The sequence below is a fragment of the Heptranchias perlo genome, chromosome 1 (genome assembly GCF_035084215.1).
Source record: "Heptranchias perlo isolate sHepPer1 chromosome 1, sHepPer1.hap1, whole genome shotgun sequence".
Lineage (NCBI taxonomy): Eukaryota > Metazoa > Chordata > Chondrichthyes > Hexanchiformes > Hexanchidae > Heptranchias > Heptranchias perlo.
The window spans coordinates 105,212,327-105,226,834 of record NC_090325.1 but is presented as its reverse complement, the minus strand read 5'-3'; the positions used below and the strand labels follow the sequence as shown (position 1 = coordinate 105,226,834).

The 14,508-nt window shown below is 46.0% G+C and overlaps 1 protein-coding gene across 6 annotated transcripts in view; it reads left to right on the top strand.

Moving 5' to 3' along the window:
• LOC137337159 (PACRG-like protein) overlaps positions 1–14,508 on the top strand; it is an 83,927-nt gene that overhangs the window by 45,521 nt on the left and 23,898 nt on the right. For 4 of the 6 annotated variants that reach the window (XM_068001736.1, XM_068001752.1, XM_068001727.1 and 1 more), the window contains 2 exons: positions 6,263–6,426; positions 12,713–12,780. In XM_068001736.1, the coding sequence (XP_067857837.1) occupies positions 6,283–6,426; positions 12,713–12,780 (212 nt within the window). In that variant the 5' untranslated portion in view covers positions 6,263–6,282. Of the gene's footprint in view, positions 1–4,891; positions 4,978–6,262; positions 6,427–12,712; positions 12,781–14,508 lie in introns of those variants that run through there. The other 2 variants (XM_068001743.1, XM_068001761.1) reach the window with 2 other exon arrangements.

Sequence of the window (14,508 nt, the reverse complement as noted above, 5' to 3'; positions counted from 1 at the left end):
AAGGTGAGAGAGAGAGGAAACCGGACAGAAGGTGAGAGAGAGAGGGGAAACCGGACAGAAGGTGTGAGAGAGAGAGGAAACCGGACAGAAGGTAAGAGAGTGTGTGAGAGAGAGAGAGAGAGTAAACCGGTCAGAAGGTGAGAGGGAGAGAGTGGGGAAACCAGACAGAAAGTGAGAGAGAGAGATAGAGAGGGGAAACCAGACAGAAGGTGAGAGAGAGAGTGAGAGCGGGGGTAAACCGGACAAAACGTGAGAGAGAGTAAACCGGACAGAAGGTGAGAGAGTGAGAGATGAGAGAGAGAGAGGGGGGAAACCGGACAGAAGATGAGAGAGTGAGGGGAAACCGGACAGAAGGTAAGAGAGTGTGTGAGAGAGAGAGAGAGAGGGGGGGGAAACCGGACAGAAGGTGAGAGAGAGAGGAAACCGGACAGAAGGTGAGAAAGTGTGTGAGAGAGAGAGAGAGGGGAAACCGGACAGAAGGTGAGAGAGAGAGAGAGAGAGGGGAAACCGGACAGAAGATGAGAGAGAGAGAGAGGGGAAACCGGACAGAAGGTGAGAGAGAGAGAGAGAGAGAGGGGAAACCGGACAGAAGGTGAGTGAGAGAGAGAGAGGGAAAACCGGATAGAAGGTGAGTGAGAGAGTGGAAACCGGACAGAAGATGAGAGAGAGAGGGGAAACCGGACAGAAGGTGAGAGAGAGAGAGAGAGAGAGGAGAAACCAGACAGAAGGTGAGAGAGAGAGAGAGAGAGAGGAAACCGGACAGAAGGTGAGAGAGAGAGGGGAAACCGGACAGAAGGTGAGAGAGTGAGAGAGTGGGGAAACCAGACAGAAGGTAAACGAGAGTGAGAGTGATAGAGAGGGAAAGAGGAAACCGGACAGAAGGTGTGAGAGAGAGAGAGAGAGAGAGAGAGGAAACCGGACAGAAGGTGAGAGACAGAGAATGATTGAGAGAGAGGAAACCTGACAGAAGGTAAAAGAGTAGGAGAGAGAATGATATAGTGTGAGTGAGTGACATAGAATGAGAGAGAGAGAGAGAGAGTGATCGAGTAAGAGAGAATGAGGCAGTGAGATAGTGAGTGTGATAGTGAGTGGGGATCGAGAAATTGATACAGAGAGCTAGAGAGGGGAGAGTGGGTGTAGTAAGAGTGACCAGGCAGAAATAAAAAGAGGTAGGGAGAGATGATTGAGGGAGAGAAGGTACAGAGAGAGAGAGAGAGAGACATGGAACAAATTACTAGGATTTAGAGATGTCTAATTTACTAACTCCTGTGCACGTTCCAATTCTTCTGCCCCTTCCCCCTTCTGGACACAGGTTCCCCTCCCAATGCTCGCAAATTTTTACACTGCCCAGTCCTTCTAAACCTTGTGCCCCTCCCCAGTGCTGTCTAATCCCAGGGTCACCCAGTGTTCCCAAATATCAGGGCCTTCCTCCCCAATGCTTCCAGATCACAGGACTCTCCCAGTGATCTCAGATCCTGGGATCGGCTCCATTGCTCCTAGATTCTCCCCATAGCAATGCTCCTCCCAGGGCTCCAAAATCCTGGGACCTCCCTCAATATACTGTTAGACGCTGAGACTCCATCTCAGTCCCAGTTTTGCCAAACCTCTGCTCCCAAATACCAGGACCTCCCTTCTCAGCGCTGTCAGATCACAGGGCTGCCCCCAAGTAATACTATTTTGCACAATGCCCTATTCTTACAAAACCTCTGACACACTGTCAGCAATGCAACATTGGTCTATAAAATATTTTTAATTTTAATATTCTTATGCTAAATTTATAAATTGTAAATCAGTATTTTTTTTGTCTGACGATGGATGGCTCTCAATCAGAACCACCATTTCCAAGGTTGGTTGTGGAAATGTGACATTTTGGTGTTTAGCCCCAACCTCTCAGCACCTTTGCACAGTGAAGTGCGTCTCAATCATTGAAAGATGCTCACAGAAGCCTATCTTTTGAAGTTGTTTTTGTGTACTCAAAAAACAAAACTGTGGACTTTTAATTCCCACCATGCATTGCAGCAGTTACAGTATGATTAAGTACAGTGCAGCTTTGCTGCCGTATAGAACCTTGGTTAGACCACACTTGGAATAACTTGAACAATTCTGGTCTCCATATTACAAAAAGGATATAGTGGCACTGGAGAAGGTGCAGAAAAGATTTACTAGGATGATACCAGAACTGAGGTTATACCTGTCAGGAAAGATTGAGCAGGCTGGGGCTCTTTTCTCTAGAAAAGAGAAGACTGAGGGGTGAGCTGATAGAAGTCTTTAAGATTATGAACGGGTTTGATAGGGTAGTCGTGCAGAAGATGTTTCCACTTGCGGGGGAGACGAGAACCAGGGGCCATAAATATAAGATAGTCATGAATAAATCCAATAGGGAATTCAGGAGAAACTTCTTTACGCAGACAGTCGTTAGAATATGGAACTTGCTACCACAAGGAGTAGTTGAGGCGACTAGCATGGATGCGTTTGAGGGGAAGCTAGTTAAACACGAGGGCGAAAGGAATAGAAGGATCTGTTGATAGGGTTAGATGAAGAAGGGTGGGAGGGGACTCGTGTGGAGCACAAACACCTGCATGAACCTTTTGGGCCAAATGGCCTGTTACTGTGCTATACATTTTATGTAATTCAGGACTTGCTCTCACACCCTGGTCGTTCCCCCTGGTACGGCCCCTATTTTTACTTTTTTAAGTCCAAGAGACGCAGATTTGAATGTATATAGTGCACAACTGGTTAAGCCATTCGTTGCCAGCTCATGTCCTCTCTGAGCTCATCTTGTCCATGAGACCCACCTCCTGCTCTCTTGAATCTATTCCCACTAAACTGCTGACCAGCCAACTTCTCTTTCTGGCCCCCATTCTAGCTGATATTGTAAATGGTTCCCTCTCCTTGGGTTCTGTCCCCCTCCCTTTCAAATCTGCCTTCATCACCACCCTCCTCAAATAACCCACTCGTGACCCCTCTGTCCTTGAAAACTACTGCCCCATTGCCAACCTCCCTTTACTCTCTAAAGTCCTTGAGCGTGTTGTCGTCTCCCACATCTGTGTTCATCTTTCTTGCAACTCCAAATTCCCGCCCCTGCCACAGCAGTGAAATGGCCCTAATGAAAGTCACAAATTACATCCTCTGTGACTGACTGTGGTGCACTATCCCTACTCATCTTTCTTGACCTCTCTGCAGTCTTGACATGATTAACCACCCCATCCTCCTCTGAAGCTTCCTCTCCGTTGTCCAGCTGAGTGGGACTGCCCTTGCCTGATTCCATTCTTATCTATCAAGACATAGCCAAAGAATCTCCTGCCGTGGCTTCTCTTTTTGCCCCAGCTCTGTTACCTTTGTAGTCCCTCAACGATCTAACTTTGGCCCCCCTCCTATTTCTCATCTACAAGCTACCCCTCGGTGAAATCATCTGAAAACAAAATGTCTAGTTCTACATGTACACTGACGACACCCAGCTCTATCTCACCACCATCTCCCTCAACCCCTCCACTGTTTCTGTGTTGTCAGATTGCTTTTATGACATCCAGTCCTGGATGAGCTGAAATTTCCTCTAATTAAACATTGGGAAGACCAAAGCCATTGTCTTTGTCCCCCACCACAAACTCTGTTCCCTCGCCGGTGATTCCATTCCCCTCCTTGGCCACTGTCTGAGGCTGAACCAAACCTGTTGCAATCTCGGTGTCCTATTTGACCCTGAGCTGAGCTTCAGATCCCATATCCGCTCCATCACAAAGACCATCTACTTCCACCTCCGTAATATCGCCCATCTCCACCCCAGCCTTAGCTTTTCTGCTGCTGAAACCCTCATCCACACTTTTGTTGCCTCCAGCCTTGACTATTCCAATGCTCTCTTGACTGGCCTCCCATCTTCCACCCTCCATAAACTTGAGCTCATCCAAAAATCTGCTGCCTGTATTCCAACTTGTACCAAATCCTGCTCACCCATCACCCCTGTGCTCGCTGATCTACGTTGGCTCTTGGTTCACTAATGCCACAGTTTTACAATTCTCATTCTCATGTTCAGATCTCTTCATGGCCTCACCTCTTTCTCTGTAACCTCCTCAGCTCTACCATCCTCCAACGATGGACTCTTGTGCATCCCCCACTTCCATCACCCCACCATTGGCAGCCTTGCCTTCAGTTGTCTTGGCCCTAAGCTCTGGAATTCCCTCCTTAAACCTCTCCATCTCACCATCTTTCTCCATCCTTTAAGACCTTCCATAAAACTTAGCTCTTTGACCAAGCTTTTAGTCACCTGTCCTAATATTTCCTTCTTTGACTCTGTGTTAATATTTGTCTTAAACATACTCCTGAGAAGCAACTTGGGAAGTTTTCCTGTGTTAAAGACGCGATATAAATCCATGTTGTTGTTTGTTGTGATGATGATTAGTTTTTTAAGGAGCAATACATTGTTTGTCCCTGTGATGGCGCCAAACCTCAGTGTAATCCTCAAGTCTTTCATGTCAAGACTTTCTTAATAGGAATTATTATGAGGAAGACCAAACAATGTATAGGGAACCATAGCATTTCTCTATCTTACTAAGCATCTATAGAGAACATATAGTATGACTTTCTTCCCATCTCTTGTCTTATTGTTTTTTCATAGAATTGTGCTTTGGGAGATCATGTAGGAATCATTTGGCGCACATTTAAGTAATGGTTGTGCACTTATTCCCACCTCCTCCACGTTTATAATTTTTTATTGCTTTCCAAAGATAGTTACATATCAAAGGAGTTAGTCTTTTTAATCCATACTTAACTCTTTTGTGGCAATTTATTTTTTATAGAAAGGTCTAAGAGCAATGGGGATTTGATTTCCCTGGAGGTCTAGCAGTAGTAGTAAATGTTTCAATTTTCTTTCCTTAATCAACCTTTTGTTTTAATTTAGATAACCAGGAATTTGAAGAACTTCAAAACTGAAGACTTGATCAGAATGCTCAGTTTTATTTCATTCTTTTGTGACAACTTGGACAAGTCCGTCTGTTTTATTTTTTGACAGGGGATTTAATTTGGGAACTTCTTGTTCAACATCCTGTTATTTGTGTTTTTCTTCTAGCTCTATGACTTGGACAGCAAATGTGTTTGGTGTGATAGTATGGAATCGTTTACAGAAAAGGGTTGATTTGCTAATCTGCTCGCACTTGTTCATGCGATGAGAAACAAATTCCATTTTTGCCAGTGGCTACAGCTACTCTGGGATGTTTTGCTATTTACTTCTAAAGCCAACTGGGCCTGAAATAACACACCATATTGAGAAATGGGATTACATTTACAGTAATTAACTCAATGGGCCGGAATTTGTTGGAGTGGGGCGTCTCACAGCGTGCCTGGTTAGACTTTTTACTGCACCCTTCAGCTCAAAAATCTTTTGCCCACAAAGTTGCTAGAAGTGCCAGCTGATTAGCAAATCAACCCTTTTCTCTTTTCTGTTAACAATTCCATACTGTTACACCAAACAGCGAGGCCAACAGGGCACCCCTCTTCATCTAACCCTATCAGCATATCCTTCTATTCCTTTTTCCCTCATGTGCTTATCTAGCTTCCTCATAAATATTAAATTCACCAACTCCCCAACCAGATGAAATAGCCTTTCCCTATTCACTCTATCAAAATCCTTCATAATGTTTAAAATCTCTATTGAATCTCTGCGTAACCTTCTCTACTCCAGTGGAGATAGTCTCTGCATCTCTAGAGCTAAGAGAAGGAGTCATCATCATGATCCTCTCCTTTATAATGTTTAGTATTGCCAAGCTTATTCTCATTCATATTACAGTCTGTTGGCAAGAGGCATCTGTGAAATTGAATGTCGGTAGTTGTTTCTCCATTGCCATCAATGCTCTGAAATGCAACATCCAGTATGAATAAGGCACACCTCAGCCATTGGCAGTCTGTGGAAGCAGTTACTCAATGTAAAGGCAGCGTTGGACACTACATTGCATCTTTATGACATTTAAATCTCTGCAGTGCCAGTTTAATTTAGCCATTAACCTGTCCGTAAAATAACTTTGCATTACCTTCAAAGGCGGTCTGGATTGAGGATTCATATTATTGATGTACTGTTACAGAATGCCTCAAAAGCAGAAGAAAATTCAAAGATAGCTTGTAGGCTCCTTGGAAAAGTTTATCATTTTTTAGCTCAGCATTGCCTTAGTTGTGGGAGGAGACTGGCCATCCTTTCACCTGTCACCAGTACAAAAGGTACCGAGTAAGATGAGGAGAATGCATTTTAAAATAAATAGACATTTTTTTCTTCTTGCAGTAGGAAGTTATGAGCAAAGAATGTCGTCGTTGTCTTGTGGCAAGTCTAAAATTGAAGTACAGAGGAAGAAAGCATCAGGGTCAGCAACAAGTAACCCTGCAGCTTCCACTGCTAAACAATATCCAAGGCCCAGTGACCGGCTGAACCCAAAAACCATCAATCCAGTAAGTTTCCACAGGATTCCATTGGCTGTTATCCAAGCTTTCCTTCATCTATTTCCTTCATCTATTGCTAATGAAGTTTCAAACTGAAAAGTACAGTGTTGGAGAACTGGGTGGTATAAGACTTCAGACTCTGACCTTTCATCTCTGGGATCTTGGTTCAAATCCAGTCCAGAATAATGAGATGAAAGTCTCCTCTCTTCTGTAGAAGTCCCAATATGTAAAGGATTAGGGCAGCCTCGACCAGTTCTTAATGAGTGTGAGCCCACGGTATAGAACTACTCCTAATTTTGACACAGATTGGCATACTCAATTAGTAAGGTCATAGAGGTGGCCAGCGTGGAAAATAGAAATGCTATGCCAGTGAGATAGGAGGTACTCTTCTAAGGCTTGGGCGAAAGCACACAGTTGGTCAGAGTAGATATAGCTTCATTCTGCAGATAATTGTGTTGAATCTGACCTGGGATGACTTGATGCTGTGACACTATATGTACCAGAATCTTGGAGCATGAAAATTCAAAACAAAAATGGTAGTGTTCCTTCAATCAAATGGTCCAAAATCCCATCTTTGACTCACATTTGCATTTAATGGCCAAGAATTTGATCGCACCACACCTGTTTTTCAGGCATAAAACAAGCACCAATATGGAAGGGGGGTGGCACCGCCTGGCCCTCATGCCAGAAGTGCGCTGCTCACCATATTGGATTGGGCTCCTCAGCCATCCAGGGCATGTGCGGAACAATTCAGGAAGCTCGCTATAATATTTAAATAAGGGTCCTACACTGGTGGTAGGACCCTGTTGTGATATTGTTCTGCCCCTGCACCTGACTCTCACGTGATAAACTCGCCCAGCAAATCATGGCGCTGACAGGCAGCAAGGACCCTGCAGCAGTGCTATTTAAAGGGCTCATCCTCTGTATACAGATTAGCTGCTGGTTTGTCCTCAGGCCTCTGGGCCTTTTTTTCTGGCTATTTTCTGTGTTCCACAAGTGAATTCTGACTTCTGGGGACAACTTTCGCCGGTGCTGGACTACTTTTGTCTGATTTGCAAACTGTTTATTCCAGCCATGAGTGGTCTAGTAGGTCTGCTTTGTGGCTGGAGGAAAAGGGGGAGTTGCGAAGAAGACCGGAGACAGCGGGACCACTGGGAGAAGTGGGAGGAGGAGGGCACTGCATAGGAGGCCCTACCCCCATTGCGTCTTCAGGAAGTATTTCTCATACCTCAACTTAACTGAGGAGCAATGTGTGAGGCATCCACAACTGGAGCCACAAACCAGGGCTTACACAGCACTGCCTGTGGCTGTCAAGGTCACCATGACCCTTAACTTTTACGCCACGGGGTCATTCCTAACTGTAGCTGGAGAGAATAGTGACATATCGAATTTTGCTGTGCACTGCTGTTTCAGGGAGGTAACTAAGGATCTCTATACCAAGAGGAACACATACATCACGTTCCCAATGGACAGAGCAAAGCAGGACAAGAGAGCTGTAGGCTTCATCCGCATTACAGGTTTCCCCAGGGTCCAAGGTGCCATTGACTGCATCCACATTGCACTGCTTGCTCCCCATCACCAGCCTGGCATCTTTCTCAATAGAAAGGGGTGCCACTCTCTGAATGTGCAGTTTGTTTGCGATCACAAGCAGAGCATTATTCAGGTCTGTGCCCGGTTTCTTGGCAACAGTCTTGATTTATTAATCCTGTGCTAGTCCTCTGTGCCATCTTTATTCTAATTAGGCTGTCAGCTCACAGGCTGGCTACTTGGCAACAAAGGATATCCCCTCCAGACTTGGATCGTGGCTCCTGTCAGGAACCAGGGTACAGATGCAAAGCATGCCTACAATGAGAGCCATGATGTTACCAGAAATATTATTGCGCAGACCATCAGCGCACTCAAGTAAAGATTCCGCTACCTGGACCGATCGGGAGGAGCTTTACAGTACACCCCTTACCAGGTTTCCAGGTTTATGGTCGTGTAATGCATGCTGGATAACTTCACTATAGTGAGGGATCAGCTCTTACAACCATCTGGGCAGCAAGAAGTGGAGGAGGAGGAAGACCAAGTGCAAAAACAGCACAAAGAGGAGGAAGAGCAGGAGCAGCATTGACCACCAGTGTTCCTAGCTGTAAGAGCTCTGAGAGAGCAAGTGATCCAAGAGCACTTCACTTGAACTATCCCTCCCAATACACTAACAATCCTGCAATCCATATCACCACCGTCCTCGCTATCACCATCCAATTGTCTTCCTTCAGTCCAGACTCACAGGTTTTGGCCTCAACTGATTACCCCCAAATACAGAAAACAGAAACTTTACTTCAATAACTCACTTCAGATTTGAATAATAGCTAACTGGAATAATTAAGCATCATCCTTGTGTAACCCCCTAGCGTTTTTGATTACCTAATTCTAGTGCTTCTACAGGGTGAATCCTTAGTGACTACAGCTTTGGAGGTGGAAGGCTGCTGAGCTTCATTGAGGACGTGGAGTGAAGTGTGGTGCAATGATTATAGAAGAATAAAGGGAAGCAAGGAGGTGACTGTTGTGAGTAATATGGGTACAGGTGTAAGGACAGAGATGAGATTCTACGCCTCGTAAGAAAGCTGGATTTCAGTATCCTGACAACTATATGGTGAGGAACCGAACGAATCCTTACTGAGGAACCGACTGGAGTTTCACCTCCCAGCATAAGTCTAGGAATGAATGATGCCTCACTCGGCTTACCAAACCAAAAATAAAAACAAAAAATGTTGGAAATACTCAGCAAGTCAGGCAACATCTGTGGAGAAAGAGAGAGAAGTTAACGTTTCAGGTCGATGACTTTTCGTCAGAACTGGAAGAAGTGTCTTGCACTAATGAGTTTGAATAGAAATGAATTTCATTTACTAACCCTTGATTGGGTTACTCTGAAACAGCTGAGTGAGTGAATTAACTCTTTCTTGACATCACCAAGGAAGAAGCCAGACCACAAATCATGTACTAAACACCAATTATTGGTCACAAATCACAACTTAAAATTAAAGTTGGGTACATGAATGCTTAATAGACATGCATAATTGTAATCAGAATTACCTGGCAGTTGAGCAGCAAATCATTAATGGACACAGTTACTTGACAAAACAAGTAGCAAAGGTTACACAGGCAGTTCAGCGTATCACTCTAAATCAACATTAATGGATGCTGAGCATTAACTATAGCAGCAACTATGAGTAGCGAGTCTGAGGTTATAAATTGGTGAGATTACTTTAAGAGTAATTCCTTAGACGCTGACAAGTTAACAGCCTTGAACAGCCAGTCTATCAACTGGCTCAGGTCCACATGTGTGATTAACAACGTTCTGAGCTTACACGACCACACAAGCGGCATGGTTGATTCAATCTCCTTCCTTCCCTGGAACGCAGGCAGTAGCTTCTGAATCGAAGAATCCCCTTCGTGACAAGGTTATCTGTTTCACTTGCATCTTTGGTTTTGACTGAACCCATCTTACAGCACGAGTGGCAATATCTGAGCTGATTTCACTCTCAACTTCCTCGATCTCAGATCTTAAGTGAAACTCTTAGCTCTGCCTAAACACCTTTCATTCCTTTTCCCTCCCTCTTTCGATGAGCTGCAAGAATTGCTGACTGAATTTTGCTCGTTGAAAATAAAAATAAATTTTATTAAAGCAGCCATGTGTTCGTTTACCATTCCAGAGAGACAAAGACAAAGAATAAAATCTGCATATTTATTTATGCAGCTCTGATATTTATTTCTGCCAAACTCCAGCTTGCCTCCTGATTGCTGTGAAACCACAGGACACCCTCACTGCTGCAAACCCCATGGCCCCCACCTCAGTGCTGCCAAATTTCATGACCCTCACCATTAGTGCTGCTAAACACCAGGGGCTCGATTTTCGCACCTGCAATTGGTGGCGGGGGGAGGGCTGTGAAAATCGGGGATTCCCGGGGCGGGGCGGGAGCCCAGCTCCAACCCGCCCACTTTGGGGTTTACCACTGACGCGCTCACATGTGCGTGCAGCCCCCGCATGTGGGACCCCCGCATGTGGGACTCCCGCTGGCAATTAAAGCCGGCGGGGTGCCACTTAAAGTAATTGAACAGGTACTTTGCGTTGTTTATAGACCTGATTGACCTGTTATTTCAGCAGGGATGGGATTTTGCAACTGACTGGGACTGTTTCCCGTACTGGGGGAAACACTCCCAGTTCAAATGGACGTGTTGCAGCCATCAGCCTGTGGCAGCTGCATAGGTCCATTTGACAGGTTGGGGGTGGGGGCGAGACCCTCACTCATTGCAGGAGGCCACTCTGTTGCTTTGGACAAAATTTGGCCTCCACCACCCTCCTCCTAACAACAAAATTCACCAACTTGCACACTTACCCCGGTGTCCAGACACATGTACCTACCTTGCGGACCCCCTCAGATGTACATCTTCTGGATGGGGGCCGCCGTAGCTGCAGTCATGACCTCCTCGGAGGGCGAACAGCATCACCAGCCACGCCGTCCATCTCTGACACGTGGAGCTCCACAACACAGTGCTGTGACACATCCACCTGCACAGCAGGAGGGAGGGCAACTGCAGAGAGAGATGCGTCGCAGAGGGCACTACCCTCGCCACAGGGTCCACAGACCGAGGCTCAGCTTCTTGGACCTCTCTGAGCAGCAGTGCACATAGAGGCTCAGAGTCACTCGACATGTAGTCGTGGACATCTGCAGCCTCCTTCATGCCGAGCTGCTCCCGGCTGGCCCGAGCACCATCTTCTTACCTGTCGCTGTCAAAGTCACCACTGCCCTCAACAACTTCTCCTCTGCATCCTTCCAGGGTACCACCGGGGACATCGCCAACATCTCTCAGTCGTCTGCACAAAAGAACCCTGCAAATACACCTACACCCACTCTGCAGTGACACAATGGGTGGCATCAGTTGTGGGTCTTCATGGTGATCCTCAGGAAAGGGCATTATTGCACAAACCAGACAAGATTCGCAAAGACGTGGCAGTAGTGGTGACAATATAATATGTAATGTGAGTTGGTCAAAAATTAAATAGAAGTAAAAACCATGACAAACCCTCAAACACCCTTGTGCATCCCCTTCATGTTCACGACACATTTGCCTCACGCTTCCCACTGCACATATGTGATGCATGCCCTGTGGCTGCAGCACAGGTAGTGGCAGGTTGAGTGAGGCTGACTGTGAAAGAGCTGCATGAGAGGGTGAGTATGGGATAGAGCCATGAGATTGTATGAGGATTGTGTTGAGTGGTAGTGGTGGAATGAGTACTGACGAGGTGAGTAAGTGCAGGTAAGTTGAGGATGAGCTTTGAATGGGTGTGAGGAGTGATGTGACAGAGTAGTGTTGGCAGTGCAGAAGGAGATGTGGGGTGGGGGCGGTGATGTGGCGGACGGAGTGTAGGGGAATGAGTAAGTGTACTCACTTCGGCTGACGTACTTAGGTCATTGCAGCGCCTCCTGCACTGTATGCAGGTGCGCGATATGTTGGTGGTGCAGGTGACCTCTGCCACCTCGAGCCAGGCCTTCTTGGTGGCAGAGGCAGGACGCTTCCTCCCGCCCGCCGGGGGGATGATCTCTGTCCTCCCCCTCCTCCTCACCCCGTCCAATAAGAGCTGGAGTGAGACATCATTATACCTGGGAGCAGCCTTCCCCCTGGGCTGCTCCATGCTGTAATTTCTCCTATTTCTTGCAGCATCAGTCAGTGGAGGACTGCCCCTTTAAATAGAGCTCCTCCAGCTGACAGACCTTACTGCGCATGCGCAGTCCGCCCGCGGCGCAGCTTAGCAGCGAGGAACCCGGAAGAACAGGTAAGTGGATCCAATCAGTCTACGATTGCGCGCGGAGCAGACTGATTTCACCGGACGTGTTACCCACGCGCCCAATCGACCCCCCGCCGTGAACCCACTGCCATGGTAATATCGGGCCCCAGGAGATACCTACCTCTAACCTGATACCATACATGGCTATAAACCCCTATTGCTATAAAACAGCATATCCTCTGACTCGCCATGAGCAATGTCCTAGGAGGTCTGTTTAGAGAGAGAGAGATACAAATATAACATTCTTAATGACCAGTTATGTAGATGTTCCTCTTCTCGTTGTGCTGGAAACATTAAGTGATGCTGTTCTCTGTATATTATGGGCATTTGCGGCAATACGTGTTGTGACCGGGAGAAGAGTTAAGAGTTAACGTCTTTGAAATAAGTAGGTATGTTGTATATTATATTGCATTGTGTCGGGCATGGGTTTTGTTTTGACATGTTACAACTGCATCTTTCTTTCAGTTCAGCGACCCATTGTGTCAACAATCTGCATTTGCCGCAGCATATGCCAAAAGAGAGATTCCCTGCAGGTAATTCCTGAAAAAGAATAATTAATAGCTGGATCAAAAGCAAAATACTGCGGATGCTGGAAATCTGAAATAAAAACAGAAAATGCTGGAAATACTCAGCAAATCAGGCAGCATCTGTGGAGAAAGAAACAGAGTTAGTGTTTCAGGTCAAAGGCCCTTTGTTTCTTTCTCCACAGATGTTGCCTGACTTGCTGAGCATCTCCAACATTTTCTGTTTTTATTATAATTGATACGTGGCACTGATTACAGGCGGTCATCTAATGGACGAGTTCAGATAACATCAGAAAGCACTTAAAAAAAAATCCTTCAGGAGGAATTTCTCATTCAGTTTGTGGATGGCCCAACTAGAGAGGGGGCAAAACTTGACCTCCTCTTGGGAAATAAGGAAGGGCAGGTGACAGAAGTGTTAGTGAGGGATCACTTTGGGACCAGTGATCATAATTCCATTAGTTTTAAGATAGCTATGGAGAATGATAGGTCTGGCCCAAAAGTTAAAATTCTAAATTGGGGAAAGGCCAATTTTGATGGTATTAGACAGGAACTTTCAGAAGTTGATTGGGAAGAGTCTGTTGGCAGGCTAAGGGACGTCTGGTAAGTGGGAGGCTTTCAAAAGTGTGTTAACCATGGTTCAGGGTAAGCACATTCCTTATAAAGTGAAGGGCAAGGCTGGTAGAAGTAGGGAACCTTGGATGACTCGGGGGATTGAGGCCCTCGTCAAAAAGAAGAAGGAGGCATATGACATGCATAGGCAGCTGGGATCAAGTGGATCCCTTGAAGAGTATAGAGATTGCCGGAGTAGAGTTAAGAGAGAAATCAGGAGGGCAAAAAGGGGACATGAGATTGCTTTGGCAGAAAAGGCAAAGGAGAATCCAAGGAACTTCTACAAATACATAAAGGGCAAAAGAGTAACTAGGGAGAGAGTAGGACCTCTTAAGGATCAACAAGGTAATCTATGTGTGGAACCACAAGAAATGGGTGAGATCCTAAATGAATATTTCTCATCGGTATTTACGGTTGAGAAAGGCATGGATGTTAGGGAACTTGGGGAAATAAATAGTGATGTCTTGAGGAGTGTACATATTACAGAGAGGGAGGTGCTGGAAGTCTTAACGCGCATCAAGGTAGATAAATCTCCGGGACCTGATGAAATGTATCCCAGGACGTTATGGGAGGTTAGGGAGGAAATTGCGGGTCCCCTAGCAGAGATATTTGAATCATCCACCGCTACAGGTGAGGTGCCTGAAGATTGGAGGGTAGCAAATGTTGTGCCTTTGTTTAAGAAGGGTGGCAGGGAAAAGCCTGGGACCTACAGACCGGTGAGCCTGACATCTGTAGTGGGTAAGTTGTTAGAGGGTATTCTGAGGGACAGGATCTACAGGCATTTGGAGAGGCAGGGACTGATTAGGAACAGTCAGCATGGTTTTGTGAGAGGAAAATCATGTCTCACGAATTTGATTGAGTTTTTTGAAGGAGTAACCAAGAAGATAGATGAGGGCTGTGTAGTAGACGTGGTCTACATGGACTTTAGCAAAGCCTTTGACAAGGTACCGCATGGTAGGTTGTTACATAAGGTTAAATCTCACGGGATCCAAGGTGAGGTAGCCAATTGGATACAAAATTGGCTTGACGACAGAAGACAGAGGGTGGTTGTAGAGGGTTGTTTTTCAAACTGGAGGCCTGTGACCAGCGGTGTGCCTCAGGGATCGGTGCTGGGTCCGCTGTTATTTG